General features: G+C 35.3%; 1 protein-coding gene across 2 annotated transcripts; it reads left to right on the top strand.

Moving 5' to 3' along the window:
* The first annotated feature begins 1,891 nt into the window (after positions 1-1,891).
* LOC145166441 (uncharacterized) lies at positions 1,892-3,196 on the top strand. Of its 2 annotated transcripts, none has more exons than XM_079085418.1 (2): positions 1,892-2,260; positions 2,664-3,196. In XM_079085418.1, exons 1-2 carry the CDS (start codon positions 2,141-2,143, stop codon positions 3,039-3,041), a joined length of 498 nt encoding a protein of 165 aa, XP_078941544.1. In that variant the 5' UTR covers positions 1,892-2,140; the 3' UTR covers positions 3,042-3,196. The 2 variants fall into 2 exon arrangements, with proteins under 2 accessions (XP_078941544.1, XP_078941543.1); XM_079085417.1 differs by having other exon boundaries at positions 1,894-2,260; positions 2,661-3,196.
* The last annotated feature ends 14,377 nt before the right edge of the window (positions 3,197-17,573 follow it).

Below are 17,573 nucleotides of genomic sequence, written 5' to 3'. Positions count from 1 at the left end.
TGTTTGGATAGGGGAAAAAGAGAGAGCTTATAGCTTATTGTTTATCCCCACCGCTATAAGTTAAGTTGAAGTGTTAGAATAGAAAACATTAAAAATCAGCTTATTGTGGTGGGAAGAAGCTAAATAAGCTACTCTTAAAAAGCTTCCCCCTCACTGCTTAAAGCTTATAGCTTATTGCTTATCCAAACACTTTTGCAAAAACTGCTTTCTCACACCACTATAATCTAATAAGCTATAAGTTAATTTATCCAAACACCCTCTTAACAAGTTCATACTAATAGAAGCTAGAAGATAGACTATTACCCATTTAACAGAAAGGGAGCATCCATAGTTCCACACTATGTACATACTTGATAGCCTTCCTTAAGGAAGCAATTGAAAAACTACCTTTAGGTTCCAACTGCCACCCCACCTGTCTCTTTTTGTTAGGGATTAAAGCATACTAGCATAGTCGAAGCTTGGGCATTTAACCATGATACGTCATCAAGGTCCATGTGTCTATCCCTCGATCTATCAGCTATCAAACAATCCTTTTGAACTTCCAACTCGATCAGTCTTGGAAAGTGGCTTTCAACGGAAATTGTTACACCATATCTCATTGCATATCTATTTGATATAAATCTATAATTATATCATATATTTTTTGTTGGATTTATTCAAGTTGTTCAATATCATGGAGTAATAGTAGAAAACATTTATATATGTATATAATATAATTATAAATTATATAAAAAAATTATGCTTTAAATCATGTTTTGAAAAATGTTGTGTCTTATAATTATCGTAAAACTTAAGGATTGATATTCCCCTCATACCACACCTCAAGCTATTTAGAACCTTGAAGGGTATACATGATCCTGAAAGGTGTACCCAGACATACTCATAGATTAAATATAGCATAACAATATATGAACATTGTCAAATTTTCTTAAGCTCATGGCTCAAATTATAACTAGTAACGGAGAAAGATATATGTAGATTAGTACAACCGGGGGTATCACCATATTCAGGATTCAAAGAGATATACCGTATTGGTCGAGCTTTTTTCGATTGTTCTTTTTGGTCCATCGAATAGAAATTTTTGTAGTATATCGTATAATAGCTAGCAAAACTTTACGTGGGAGAATTTAAAATCGGGTTTTGTAACCAATCAACCCAATTAATCAAAGCTTTCTTATTTCTGACTAACAACCCAATCAAACAAATTATCAACAATGACATCTATAATCAGTTTAGATCCAGACTCCACATCAGTAAACACCACGGAGTTCCAATGACTCCATATCGCCCAACATGCAACCGTGCAAAAGTTTTAATTAAATAGCAGAGTTTTTTTTTTGCAAGTTTTAACTAAATAAAATTCAGTTAGTTGTTAAGAAAAAAAGATGTTAAGGTAATATTCGTCATAGCAATCTGTTTATTGAGGTGCCGATTTAAATAAAAAAAATATTCATTTGTATATATGGTTACCAACATCTCAAACGATTTCGACAACTAATTTGACTAAACTAAACATATTATACGACTGGTTCAAAATATTTATTAAGTTGAAAAACATTGGTTGATTAAAAATGGTCAATGCAGAAAAGTGGTAAGTTGTTAAATAAATAAATATTTTACAATTTGCATTTTTAGTGAGAATATCACCAAACACATGTCTTGAAAACAATGTTACATACAAAGACTATGTCTTTGATTTGCATTTTATATTTGTTGATAACTTGATATATGTGAGCTTATGACAACCTCTCTCAAAAATAATTTAATAATATGATAGTTGACTCATTTTTTAAGAGGTATAATCGACTTATAATATTTTATCTTTGTTATTTAGAATTTCAAGGTAGGAATTTGTACACCTCCCATGTATATGTGTGTAACTGTGTATGTAAGTAGGTATGATGTATAAATGAGAAGACCAAATACAGTTATCGAAATTTGTAGTAGGAGTAGGGCAATTTATAACAAAAGGTGAAACCTGAAGGTCCAGATTGCAAATTAGAACTTCTGTAGAACACCTACCTCCAGCTTTTGTTTCGATCCGATTTTCCGAGTCCCAATTCAAATCACTCTTACCGACTTCCAACTCCACAGTCAGACCAGCTAATCATAACTACCGGTTTCGATTCCCGGCAACTAAATGTCTTCGTTAACCGTTAAAATGATGGCCGGATCTCTCCCTCCGGTGACGGAATCAGTCGGATCTAATGCCAAAGGGCTAGCTGCTGCTTTTGTCAAACCACCTACTATATCTCTTCAGGTTTTTCTGCTTCATAAACCCTAACTCCCTAAGCCTTGTGATCTGATTAATATCTGAATATTCTATACATTGATTGATATACGATGTAACACACAGCTCTACAAACACTTAACAGTTTAACGGAATTAACTCTGTTTTCATCTTAATTTCCGTTTTCATATTGCTATGTTGATCTCGATGTTCTATGTGTGTATGTTTGCAAAAAGGTAGTTGATACTTGATACTTGAGGCATTGTTGCCAATTTCAGTTTCATTTCTATGTCAAACGGATTAACTTCAAAAATCATATCAACGTTTAGTTAGATTTAGCTTTTGAAACATTTGAAAATTATAGGAATATTGCAATTCCTTTTTACAGACTCTACTTCTATTTTTATAAATTCATTCCCAAATGATGCAGCAGGTTAGGGTTAAAGAAATTGAAAAGTTAGAAGTGTCTACGAAGGTGTCACGAAGAAATTTGGCATTGTTTTTAACTGCTGGATCTCTGAGCGCTGTGACTCTATCATCATCACCTCAGCCAGCTGAAGCACGCATGAGTAAAACTGAGATGAAGAAGATGATATTAGAAAAATTCAAGAAACTCAGGGAGAAAATTGGGTTATCAAAGCCAGAAACCGAAGAAAATGAAAAAGTTCCCTACCCAACTCCAACTCCGCCAACAGCAAAGAAAGAAGCTCCGGCATCACCAATTCCTTCTGAAAAAGTAATTCCGGTTCCACCCCTTCCAAATCTACAGAATGACAAGAAAACGGTGGTGGAAGCCACTATACTCCCATGATCATTGTTTCCGAAAACAAAAAGCTCAGGTTAGGCCATGTATTATTTTTCTTACTGAACCAGAGATTATAATTTGTAATTTTGAAACCATAAATTATGAGTTTTTCTTGTGACACCAACATAATAATATTATCGCTATCGTTGTCACTTTTATTACTCTATATCTGAGTCAACTCGGATGACTAATGTTTTAAGTCAATAGCACTACACGGATCCATTACATATATTGTTAAAACTCATGATTTTTTATTCATTCCGTGGAAGTTTTATTGTCGAAAGTTAAAACAGGTCTGGACTCTGGATGATGTAGAGGGAGTGGGCTCTAACAAAGAATATGTGTCTTTTATTTGATTTTTGATTGAGGGAATTATTTTAAGTTATCGTGGCTAAATAAATGATTTTGTGGGCTGATTTTTTCATAAGCGAATGGGCCGGCCCATATATTACTTTCTTTTTAAACATAATTGTTTCTAAATTTACGATCCAATCAATTTTTGATATTTGTTTGTATTAGAAAATGGAAACAATAGATATCAAGATTTAAGAGCCAGTTGTTTTAAAGTAATTAGTATTTTTTTCAATATTTATCTAAGTGTATTTTAGTAATCATTTTAAAATTAATGAAAGCTGATTTTGTTCCACAAGAATTCTACTATTTTATTTTTCAATAGAATGTATTTTTATTTTCTGGGCACCGGGTTAAAGATATTTCTTGATCATTCAATATTTCAAAATTCGCATTTCTTATTTTTATTTTTATTTTTTTATTTTTAATAATTGTGACACTTCCACATAAATAGCAACCTACTTTGCTTAATTCGATTCCAACATATCAACTACCATTTTCAATGACTTTTAATGTTTGTAATAGATTCAAAACTCAGTTTAATCATGTGATAACAATTCTATAACATCATTAACCGAATTAAGTCATAAATTAAAGCAATAATCCCTAAATTTTTAGTTTAAGCTTACAGAACTTCAAAGTTCTTTTAGATTTGGTTATCAATTAAAACTTTATTTAAATTCATTAATGTAGTTTTATGATGATAATTAATATATTTTATTTGGAATATTTAGATTAATATCGTCATTTGATTTGACATTTACCAAACTGGTTATTATTTTGGTTTATCACAAAAATGACTTTCAGTTTCGCAACTAATCAATCGAGATACAAATTGCATAATTGCTCAACACAACAATAAAAAAATACAAAATAAATAAATAAATAAATAACCCTCAAATATTTAAGCAAAATCCTTATTTCTAATTATTAAGAACAATATCACAAGTTATAAGAACAATTTCATTATTTTTTTTTTCAAATTTATGTATTTTGAAGTAATTTCGATTTATGTTTATAATCTCGTAATTGATCACTAGAAAGTTGATGGTTACTTTTGCGGTGGATGAAAAATATGATGAATTTGTTAATTATATCAACGTAGAAGATTATCTTTTTATTGGCAAATACCATAAAAGTTCCAAGGTTTACACTTACGCTTAGTTCTCGAGTTTAACAAAAGAAAAGAAGAGAAGAGAAAAGAAAGTCATGAGAGAAAAGAAATAAAACAAAATTTTCTTTTGTGTTCCCAAGTTATGGAAGGAAAAATAATCATTTCGTTTTTTCTTTTCAAATCCTCTAAATTGTAAAAGAAAGTTAGGAAGGAATGTGATCATTCCATTTCCCTCCACCTCATTCCTTTAATGAAACTCGAGAACACCAATTTCTTTTATTTTCTTCTTATTTCCACCCATTTCCTTTATGTTCTCTCGTTAAATTAAACTCAGGAACCGGGTGGTATAGTTGGGATTAGCCTTAACCTTTTTTTATTGGTAAAAACCACAACTTTTCGGATGATCTTCTATTTTTAACCTATTATCCGGTCATCACCCAGTATCAACCGGTCATCCATTTTATTTATTTATTTTTTGAAAATAGAAGGGTTTTTGAAAACTTATGGTTTTTACCTACAAAAAAAAGTTAAAGCTTTTTCTAACCAAGTGTGCAAAACTTGAAACCTTTTTTTATATTTGTCATTCATTTCATCAAACGGATTTATATACACAAATGGTCTTCGTATTTATATAGAAAAAAACTTAATTAATTTAAACATATAAATATCGTAATAAAAGTATAAAATACATATTGTGTACTTTAAATGTATAAAATACCTTTTTTTTTACTTATTTTTATATGTAAAAAATGTTTTTTTTGAATAAAAACTTTATTTATGTATTTATGTATGTATAAAAACCGTATTATACATAAAAATCTTTTTTGTATACCTATATTTTATAAACATAAAATACATACAAAAGACGATATATATATATATATATATATATATATATATATATATATATATATATATATATATATATATATCAAATACGATTTTTATAAATACACAAATATATAAAATATATTTTTTATACATAAAATACTTTTTTTACATATAAAAATAAGTAAAATATATATTTTATACATATAAAGTACATATAACACGTATTTTAGACTTATATTACGATATTTATATGTTTAAACGTTAAATAAGTTTTTTTAGAGATATACGAATATCCTTTGTGTATATAAATCCATTTGACGGAAGGAATGACAAATTCTCAAAAAAATCTCAACTTTTACACACTTGGAGCCTAAGTTTTCTTTTAGGTAAAAACTATTAGTTTTCTGAAAACTTTTCATTTAAAAAATAAGGATGACCGATTAAAAGTTGAAGTTTTCATTTAAAAAAATAAGGATGACCGGATAATATGTTAAAAGTTGAAGGTCATCTGAAAAGTTATAGTTTTACCAAAAGAAAAAAAAGTTATGATATTTCCCAACTATGTGTGTAAAATTTGAGACTTATAATATTTGTTCTATTTTTTTTTTCTATGTAAAATTCATTTTTTTGATTTCTTGTCCATTAGTGTGGTGAAATCAAAGGATGTACTTTGTCTCGACATGGGTAGTTCCTTGTTCAATTTGTGTTCAAATTCTTACACTCAATTATGAAAACAACTATATCTCAACAAATCCTTAATTAGTGTAATAATACCATGTTATTAGTAAATGTCAAAAAAAATATATATATCTATAAATCATATCTTATAAAGACCTATGTCTTGTCATTTGAAAAATAGAGCGTTTAAGGCAAAAGCAAGTTCATCTAAATGAACAAATTAATCCTATGATTTTAGATAATAAAAGCGTTATTCTTTAAATCTTAAAGATAAAATTATAAAAAGTTTAGAAAAGATTGATGGTTTACACATGTCCATTTGATGTAGTTGAATTGTGTTATAATTTCTAACGAATAAGACGGTGACAATTCATCTCGAGATTTTTAGCGCATTCGGTGGTTGTCGCATATCACTTCTATCATTGTCCTATTGCACCATAGTTTACATGCGAAATTCCAAAGCATGATGGATACATTTGTGATAAATTGTTTATTGTTTTTCTAATATCTCGGCTTATATAATTAAAAAGAAAAAGATCAACGGATAATGGAAAATTTTAATCTAAAGGAAAACATTAGTGACTCAGATTAATTCAAATATTTATTGACGTGGATTTTATGGAAATTGAGTAATCTAACCATTATAAACAAACATCTTTAACAAAAATAACCAATATTTTTTTTTGGAAAAATGACCATTTGATCCGGAATAACATATTCCAGAGCACGATGTTTTGTTTCGGAGGTGTGCTTCGGAATACGATATTCCGAAGTATCTATGATATTGTTCCGGAGGGGCTGCCGGTTGGTAAGGATGAGGTCCGAAATCTGACACTTTGTACCTTCCAGACTGGAAAACTGTATTCCGGACGCCAGTCCGGAACGGCCGTACATTCCGGAGTGGCGTTCCGGAGAGATACGATTAGGGTTTTTCTATGTTTTTCTTCCAAATATGCAATACATTTGTGTTTTTTAATATATTTGTGTGTTCGATACTTCCAAAAAACGTTCTGAAATGAGTACATATACGAGTTTTTTTTTTCGAGTTCCAGTATCTAGTTGATGACAATGGCAACGTATCGACGGATGTATACAGTTTCTTGCTTCGAATTACACATGCTTTGGTGTAGATATAACCAGTGATATCAACTTCGTTGGGTTAGTTACGTTGGTTGTTTCTAAGTCCATGTTACACATAAATCAAATTCGTCTATCTTTTCAGTGTCCTGGATCAAATATAGTTATGTAGATTCTTGACGATAATGATGTTAGATATTTTCTTAGTTTTGTTACTACTATGCCTCCCAACACAATACAATTGTTTGTTGTTAATAATGTTATAAATAGTGGTACTAATCGATTTCCCACGGAAAACCATTATGGAAATGGTTCTTTCGGTGCTGGAAGTAACCAAATTTGTAATTTATTACCTATGACAACCAACCATGTTTCTTCTTACAAGGACCCTATACATGGGGGTGATTATAAGTCTAAAGGTAAGGTTGTTGTTCAGGATGACCTTACTGTTGATGTTGATGAATCTGCGAATGATGAGGCAAAACTAATGATGTTGGTTGATGATGGTAATATAGTTCAACATGGAGAGCCAGCAGAACATTTTCAGAGTTACACTGAATTTGATGGTGATGATCATGAAGATGGAGAAGAGGAAACTGATCCCTTACCACAACCTCGAAAGACACAACATGAAAAGTTTCCTTATTATTTTTCCAATAAAGAAACACAACCCACCCATTGGGGTATGCCTGATCCTTTACCACTGCCCGAATTAGCTCAAAAAAAATCGTAAAGGGGCCACAACACACAACTATAATTCCCGTGTTATTTATTCCAACTCTTCAAAAACAAAGAAGAACTTAAGCTTAATTTAGGAAAGAAAAGTATTAGTGAAGGTTTCCAATATAAAGTGAAAAAATATACAAAAGACATGTTTGAAGTTGTTTGCTATATGGATAATTGTGACTGGCGGATTAGGGCAAATAAACATAATACTACTGATTCATTTCAAATGGTTAAACTATCAGAGAAACACACTTGCTCAAACACACAGCTACGTCCCAATCACCGACATGCCAACAAAAAGGTATTGGGTCACTTTTTTAAGGGCATATTAGCTGATAGTACCGGTAATATGTTGCTTGGGAAACAGATACAATGAACTTTAAATGATCATCTTTGTGTACATGTTTCATACTGGCAAGCATGAAATACTAAAATGTATGCTCTAAATCTATTGAGAGGGACCCCTGAGGAAAGCTTTCTTGGACTACCTATATACTGTTACAACTTGGAGAAGAAGAATCCATGGACGGTTATACATATAAAGACGAGTGATGACAACAAATTTGAATATTTTTTCATAGCTATAGGTTGCACTGTAATATATTTTATATACATACTTCTCTATATTTAATGTCCATACACATGCGTTTGCTTTAATTAGATTTTTAATTACTTTTTAGGTTCGAGTGTTTCAAAGATGTTTGCGTCCTATTATTATCATTGATGGCGCACACCTTAAAGGCAAAATACTTGGGCACCATGTTCCTAGCAGTAGACATGGATGGTAATAACCAAATCCTTCCTATTGCATTTGGTGTTGTGAAAACTGAAAGTGGAGAGTCATGGATTTGGTTTCTATCAAGACTCAAAGATGTATTGGGGACATGCCATCTTTGACTATTATATTAGATATAACCAATTCAATTGAAATAGCCATTCAAGCCGTGTTCCCGAATGCATATTACGGACTCTGCTGTCGCCATTTGTTGATGAATATGAGAACAAAGATCGGCAAGCAAGAGAGAACAAAGATTTTGTTTTGGGAGGCTGTAAATGCATACCGAGAGTTTGATTTCAAGGAAATATTGAGTAAGCTACGTCGTGCACTAAACGATGATTGTCAGACATGGCTAGACATTGTCGGTAACGAGAGATGGGCAAGGTCGTGTTTCCCCGTGGTTCGGTACAATATTATGACATCAAACAGTACCGAGACTGTCAATGCATTATGAAGAGACGCAAGGAAACTATCGATAACCATGTTGATCGATTTCTTTCGACCAACTATGCAGCAATGGTAGTGCCAGGGACGTAATGTTGGAGGTAAGTGTTTCCCTATATTGTAATGGTTCAATCTTAATTGTAGTGTGATTTACTGTGCATGACAATGTATACGTAAATGTTTGTTATAGCTGAAAGCAAAAAAAGATGTCACCGAGTATGTTGAGAAGGTCATTGATAGGAGGATCAACAAATCATTTGGTTTTTGGGTAAACCAGATTGATCAAAGCAGATATGAGGTGACTGACCAATTGAAAAATTGTATAGTAAACTTGGAAAGTCGTCACTCCACGTGTGGAAAATGGCAATTGTTGGGTATACATTGTACTCATGGTATGACGGTATTCAAGGAACTGAGATATCAACACTGCAGTGCATGAGTGTCATCGTACTTCATAATGGAAACATATCGTTCAACATATGTAAAGGTTGTGTTTCCTGTGCCAGTTTCAGCTAAATACAAAGAACTGGATGAAGTCATGGCTGTATTGCCACCATTGGTGGACAAACAACAAGTCGAACGACCTAAAAACCATAACCGTAGCCCATCCCAAGGCGAAGGTCCGATTCAGAAAAAATGTAGTTGTTGCCAAACGATCGGTCACACAAGCAGAAACTTTGACGCTCTGTTTCCTACAGAGTCAACAAAAAGTGAATCTTCATGTAGGACCAAGTCAAGTGGAAATAATAATGTTCAGTCTAAGAGTAGACATACTAGTAAAAAAGGTAGCCAACAGTATGATACTGTTGATTTAAAAAAATCCGTAGTGATGTATGTACGATATCATAATATTGTTTTAAGGATAAACTTGTTTTGCTAGATCTTCAAAAGACAATTGTTTTAAAACATTAACAAACAAAACTATAACTCAAACATTAGCGTAATATGCTTCATCTATTAACTAAACACTCTCAATCCACCACCTAGCAGATCGCTCCTCCGCAGTAGGCTGCAACAACTCGTTGAGGGGACGATGTATAAAAAAAACAATATATAAAGGTTAATTGTAACTTATTTATGTCATATCAACTTATAAATTATAAGGTGGACAAACTACATACATTAGTAACATCGAGAATACGTTCACAATCAGGTGCATGCAAACGCCTCATCCTAGGGTATGCAGCTGCCCGAGGGATAACACATGGTATAGGGGAACCAATAATACCACTGTTGGGAAATGTCTCGAAGATCCATAAAATGACAAACAATTTACCAAGTTAATAAAGTTACAATATGTAACTTCCAAAAATTCAAATAAAGTTTACGCTTTTAAATTCATTTCAATCATACGATAATTATATAAAAACAGTCGAGAGTATATCATAATATCATAATATCAGAGTACAAATCCCAAAATCACATAGATGCGGAAAACATAGGCAGACGCGGTGCGATCAAGCCGGACCCTTACCTTTCGAGCTGGAAGTACCTGAAACATAAACTGAAAACTGTAAGCACAAAGCTTAGTGAGCTCCCCCAAAATACCCCATACCATACATGAATTCAGTCAAACATATCTGAGTATATTACAACCCCTTCGGTCTCTTTCAACTGGTACTGGGTATATTTCAACCCCTTCGGTCTCTTTCAACCGGTATCAGATCTATTTCACCCTTACAGCTAGCATGCATACATATCAATACAAGTCACAAAGACATCAATCATATACAGACATAACATGTAATTGTCATGAAGACAATTACCATCCTACAAACATAATCAAGTGGGCCGACCTTGGTGCCTTTGACCTACGAGTACAGCGAAGGAAACTCACCTCTCGATCGATAATCAACTACTGCTACTCACATGGTCAGCTACACTGGTGCTACTCCACACCTATATAATCACGCGAGGCAAACCTTAAGTTTACCCCTTCAAAACCAAGAGTTGGCCAAAAGTCAACTCTGATCAAAAGTCAACGTCTAGGATCAAAAGTCAACGTCTAGGGTCAAAAGTCAACTTTCCCCTCAGTCCACCCTCACGTCGTGGCCGCTAAGGCTCACATCATGAGAATGGACTCGACCTGGTCCCACTCAGCGAGTCGACTCAATTTCACTTGTCTAACAGAATCCTCATATCGGGACAACTACCTTTCTCATGTCGTGAGGTTCCATTCCTCACGTCGTGAGATCGGTTCTGACCAACTTTGAGCATTAAACTATTAATCCTTTAAGACATACATTGGGACTTTCTAGAGCACCTTCCTCGACTCTAAGGACCATAAAAATCATAGTTTTTTAGTTATGCATGTCCAATGCATGACTTCGATGCAAACTAGGTCAAAAGAAAGGTAATAAGATCAAGACTCGTGCTTGGAGTCCAAAACCAACACCAAAACTCAGATCCAAGCACTCACATATATAAGATGTCTCAATGATCCATAAAGTTCCCAACTTTATGGATTTCATGCATATTTCACCACCCAACCATGCAAAGAAAGGCTCTAAAGCATAGATCTAACATGCATGAGGAAAAAAAGGTAAGAGATTTATGACTTACAAATGCCCAAAAGCTCAGCAAGACCAAAAGGTAGAAGCTCAATTGCCAAAATGAAGCACCACAAGAGCATTCTTTCACTTCAAATAACCAAAAGCCTCGAAGTAAGCTCTTCAAGGTCACCAACAATGGCCAAAGGTCTCAAGGAGGTCGAATTTAGGGTTTTCAGGGAGCTAGAGAGTGAGAAAGGTTGAGGATGGGCAAATCTAACTCTCTCATTCCTTTAAATACTCGAAAATTAGGGTTTTGGGTCATTAGGCCCTGCTCACGTCGTGAGACCTTATGCCTCACTTCGTGAGATTCGAAAATACGGGTCAAATAGTCAATGGCCACTCTCACGTCGTGAGCCTCCTCCAAAATGCAAATATTCAAGAATTTAAGTACCTCAAGGTTTCGGATGCTACAAATATCCCCCACTTGAATAAGACTTCGTCGTCGAAGTCCGCCGCTGCAAATAACTCTGGGTAATGCTTCCTCATCTCATCCTCAGGTTCCCATGTCCACTCAGAACCCTTGCGGTGCTGCCACTGCACCTTTACCAACTCAACAACCTTGTTCCTCAAGGCTTTTGTCTTTCGATCAAGGATCACTACCGGTTTCTCGATATAATTTAGGCGATCATCCACCTGAATATCCTCCAATGGAACCACTGCGGAATCTTCAACCAAACATTTCCGCAGCTGAGAAACGTGAAATGTGTTATGGATCTGACTAAGTTGCTCAGGAAGATCCAAGCAAGAAGCCACCCGGCCCACCTGAGCCAAAACCCTGAAGGACTAATGTACTTGGGGCCCAACTTGCCCCTCTTCCTAAACCCGATGACACCTTTCCAAGGTGACACCTTCAGGAGAACCATATCTCCGACCTGGAACTCTAGATCTGAACGACGCTTGTCGGCATAGCTCTTCTGCCGACTATGTGTTGTCTGGAGTCTACCCCGAACCTACTGAATCATCCCGGTCGTCTTGAGTACCACCTCGGTACTCCCCATGACCTGTTGACTGACCTCTCTCCAACATATTGGGTCCTACACTTCCTCCCATAGAGCATCTCAAAAGGAGGTTGATCGATGCTGGCATGATAACTGCTGTTATACTAAAATTCCGCTATCGGAAGATATGTATCGCAACTACCGCCGAAATCGAGAATACATACCCGCAACATATCCTGCAATGTCTGGATGGTCCGCTCACTCTGATCAACCTTCTGCGGGTGAAAAGCCATGCTGAAGTGAAAATGAGTACCCAACTCCTCATGAAACCTCTACCAAAACTGAGAGGTAAACCGAACATCCCTATCCGAGATCACATAAATTGGCACCCCATGGCGTACCACAACCTCCCGAATGTAGATATCTGCCAACCTCTCTGCAGAGATACTCTCCTGGATCGGAATAAAATGCGCTCTCTTGGTCAATCGATCCACGATGACCCATATCGAATCCATTCTGCGTGCCGTCCATGGCAACTTCGTGACGAAATCCATTGTAATCTCTTCCCATTTCCAAACGGGAATGTCTAACGGCTGCATCTTGCCATGAGGTCGCTTGTGCTCCTCCTCCATCAAAACCTACCGCACACCACCCTAGTACGGGACCCACACCCTTCGATGAAGGGTCAACAATCTAGAACTATCATAATCGAAGGAAGCCACCTACCCCACAATGTGCTCACTCTTCCAGTCCTCTTCCTGCATAGCCTCAGTTTGAGCCTCTTTAATCTGCTCCAACAACGGTATGATCATTGTCATCTTCAAGCACACATCCCTGATCGGAGCCGCAACCGCCTTGCGGCTAAGAGCATAGGTGATAAAGGATCTCACAATCATAATCCTTCACCACATCCAACCACCTACGTTGTCTCATGTTCAGATTCAGCTGATCCATCAAATACCTCAGGCTCTTGTCATCTGTGTAGATAGGACAATAGAACCCATAGAGGTAATGTCACCAAATCTTGAGGAAAAACACCACTTCCCCCCAACTCCAAATTGTGGGTAGGGTAATTCGCCTCATGAGGCTTCAGCTGTGTCGACGCGTACGCAATCACATGACCCCTCTACATCAACACCACACCTAAACTCGTGATCAAAGCATCGCAGTATACCAAAAAATCCTCCACACCCTCTGGCAGGGTCATAATCGGTGCCTCACACAACTTTTGTCTCAAGGTCTCAAAAGCTGACTAGGGGTGAGCAAACCCAAACCAAGAAACCGAGAAGCCGACTAAAACTGACAAAACCGAAACCGAAGCAAAAACCGACGGTTAGGGTTTGAATTTTTTAAAAACTGAAAAATCGAGTCCGGTTTTACCCAGAAACTGACCCATCCAACCCGAGAAACCGACTCATACTTGATTGTGCTTTGGTTGTAATAGACTATTTCGGGCTTTGGTTGTAACTTGTAATAGACTATTTGTTGTAAGACTCATGTTTTTTGAAGTATTTAACTTAAATTTGGTGTTTTTTGAAGAATTTAACTTGTTGCTTCATTTATGGAAAATGGGTTAAAACCCAAAACCCATGGGTTCAAACCCAGAACCCGTGAGTGTAGGGGTTGAACCCAAGAAACCGAAAAACCGCCCAAACCGACCTCAGAACCCGAGAAACCGAACCGACCAGAAATCGATCCTATTGGGTTCTGAAAACTAGAAATCGACCATTTAATGGGTTGGGTTTGGTTTGGGTCCAAAACCGACCCAAACCGACCCATGCACAACCCTAGCTGCTACTCAGGCCCCCAGCGAAATGTGACAGTCTTCTTCGTCAGTCTGGTGAAGAGGACCGCTATCTTGGAGAAATTCTGAATGAATCTCCGATAGTAGCCTGCTAATCCAAGGAAACTCCAAATCTCAGATGGAGACCTCAGAATTTCCCACGTCATCATTGCCTCAATCTTGGCCGGGTCGACTAGAATATCGTTCTGGTTGACAAGGTGCCCAAAAAACTGCACCTCGTGCAACCAAAACTCACACTTGGAGAATGAATATATGCAATATAATCATAAGAATGTGTATGTAAGTAGTTATTATGGGTATTGTGTAGAATACCTATGTCCATGAGGTAAAGATAGAGAGTAAGTACTTAATAATTTAACTACTATATGAGAAGTAGAAGATCTCTTGATGAGATAAAGAGATAGAATGTACATGGTACAAGTCTGATGTGACGAGTCACATAATAGAACTAGAGAAGTGTAGAAAGATGACTTCTACGGGAATAAAGAGTATGATTCCTTCGGGAATGAGATTCTGGTTCCTTCAGGAACGCAGATGGATCATTCTTGTAGGAATGAGACTGTGGTGGTTAGAGAAGACGGATGAAAGGTTCCATGTGTGGAACAAGATAAGAAAGTTCTTTGAAGGGACTTAGATGTGATCCTTCAGAAATTAAGAGTAAGGAATCCATGAGGGATTCAAGAGAAGAAGAATGGTCAAGGATCCACGAGGGATTTAAAAGAGGAGGGAGCAATTCCGGATGAGTGTACCCGACAACATTAGTGGGATGTTTCCCTTAGATGATAGACGAGTCTATCATATGAGATTGGAATGTTGGGTCTATATGAGAAGTTGAGAAGAAAGAGATGAAATGTGAGCAGAGTATGAGACATGCATGCTAAGAGTAAGAGATGTGTGAAAAGTAGAGTAAGAATAAGAGAAGACCATGTATATAATATGAGAAGAACATACAGAGTATGATATCAGATAAGAGTAAGGGACAAGAAAAGAAATGCACAAAGAAGAGTATGAGAGAGGTAATGAAAGAGAAGATATAGTATATATAGAGTATGAGATGAGCCTGAGAAGAAGCTAATAAAGAGTATGAGATGGGAATAGAGGATTAGAGAAAAAGAGTCGAAGACAGAGTATGAGATAGATGAGGTGAGAAGGCATGAGAAAAGAGTAGAAGAGTATGCATATGGAAAGAATAACAGAGTGTGTTATGATAAGAGAAGAGAGTAAAGGAGAGTATGCAAAATAAGAGAAACGAAAGATAGAGCGTGTAAAGATAGAAAGAATTAGAAGAAGAGTATATTTACATGAAAACAGATAACATATAACTCACCAGACCTGTGGTATGATGTAGTGGATGTTTTTCATCTTTTGCAGGTTCAGGTAGTAGTCGATGTACGTGATAAAATAGGAGCACAAGGACTTAGACTAGATTGTTAATTTAGTTGTATTTCTTTGTTGCTTATTTAAATCATGTTTAAGATTTTATTGTAAACCTGAATATTGCGCGGGATGTAAATGTTTTATTTTTATGAGTTAATAGAATTCTGTAAATTTTTTAGAAATAACTCTAATAATCCCTAGAATAAAAAATTAATTAAATGTAAGAAAATTCGGGTCGTTACAGTATTACAAGAGAAAACTTATCTAGAATCGTCAGCATCATGATAAAATCCAAACACTTGGTAAAGTGTCTGGACCATAAAAACGGGCCTATTTACATGAAATGCACTTAAGTGTTGAACCTCAAAAACCTTGCAACGTATCTGGATCATACAAAGCCATCCCCAAGAATCTCGTGCATGACATGCAACATGTACAGGATTAACTTAACATTTTTAACATCATTTAATGTGTGATTTCATGAAATAGAAATTTCCTGCCAAAGCATACAAAGTACCATTGATAGGTGTATTTTATACACCAATTTTGCACACTTAATTCCATTTTTTTATTGCATTTTAGTTCTTAATTCTTGTATTTTGTTAATAATTGGGGAAATTGCATATTTTTTTCAGAATTCATGGTACTTCACCATTGTTAAATTATTGTGTAGGCATTGTGGGTATGCGAAGCAAAGGAGTTGTGGAGGCGAGCACGAATAATGGACCATTCATTGGAGCATAAATAAGAGAAGATGGACCGGTAAAGATGTAGAAGGGAGCTTAAAGAGAGTCCAAAAGTCGTTGTGTTTCATCATGGCAAAGGACTACGCTTGAAATGCAACCCGTGTTACACTCACATGGATTGTATTTGTCCTTTTATTTCATATTTGGGCAACACACTTTGGGTTGATGATCAACTGAAGAAAAGAGAAAAGATTGAAGGCAAAATTGAGCATGTCAAAAAAGAATACGATCTTGTTTTTTTGGGGCCAGGGCGCGTTTTCCATTTTCGACATTTTTAGACCCAACATTCAGATTTACCGAAGTCACGTGAACTTTGAAAAAATAGCATGGTCGTGTTTTATTTTCTCCCGTACGCGTTTTTTGTCCGGAATGGGCGATTTTGAAAGCATTTTCTTGGGACTCTAAACGTGGAGAATCATTGCAAACACTAGGTTAAATCATTTTGTAAGCATTAAACATTTCCAATTTTAGTATTTTGTTTAATTGTGTTTAGTCATGTCTGTCTAAAAACTCTAGTTTCCAATTTTTATTCTAGAGTTGTTTGTTTGATTTGAAGCATATGACTTGTAGTTTGGTTTATAATTCTATTATAGTGATTGTGTTCTTGTTTTAACTAGAATCCTTGAATTTGATTTTATTTTAATTGACCACTTACATGAGTTGAATTCTTGTGTAGTTAATTGGCTTTATGTGACATCTAATCGCTTTGTACGGTTAATGTTATGTAATAAGCAATATGTTTTCTTATTGTAGAACGTAAATCACATGTTTTCACACTTCCGAGCGTGTGATAAGAAATGAATATTATTGAGAAGCTTGTATAAAACTTAATGTTTTTTTTCAATATAATGTAAGAGTGTATTTAGATTGAATTAGTAAAGTTAGGTTAAATCAAGTAGCGTGTTTTGATTAGATAATATTACAAGCTAGACGTATTAGAACGTGTTAATATCTTTTAGCACCATCTTAAAATAGTAATTATGAATTGCATCAATGCATAGTCAAGTTAAATGACAACATTGAGAATTGGAACTTGAACCATTACAACCAGTTGTTTACAAATTTATTTAACTTCTTGCACGCTTTCGTATCAAATTGTTCTTTAAGTTTTTCAAACAACCC

The sequence above is a fragment of the Lactuca virosa genome, chromosome 3 (assembly GCF_052849685.1).
Source record: "Lactuca virosa cultivar CGN04683 chromosome 3, Lactuca_virosa_CGN04683_v6, whole genome shotgun sequence".
NCBI classification, from domain to species: domain Eukaryota; kingdom Viridiplantae; phylum Streptophyta; class Magnoliopsida; order Asterales; family Asteraceae; genus Lactuca; species Lactuca virosa.
The sequence above is the reverse complement of the archived record's forward strand: the minus strand, read 5'-3'. Positions and strand labels throughout refer to the sequence as shown.

Bases quoted from the DNA above. Each gene is read 5' to 3' on its own strand.
- LOC145166441 (XM_079085417.1), top strand. From the start codon at position 2,141: ATGTCTTCGTTAACCGTTAAAATGATGGCCGGATCTCTCCCTCCGGTG. The intron at 2,261-2,660 runs GTTTTTCTGCTT...CAAATGATGCAG, and splicing joins CACCTACTATATCTCTTCAG to CAGGTTAGGGTTAAAGAAAT.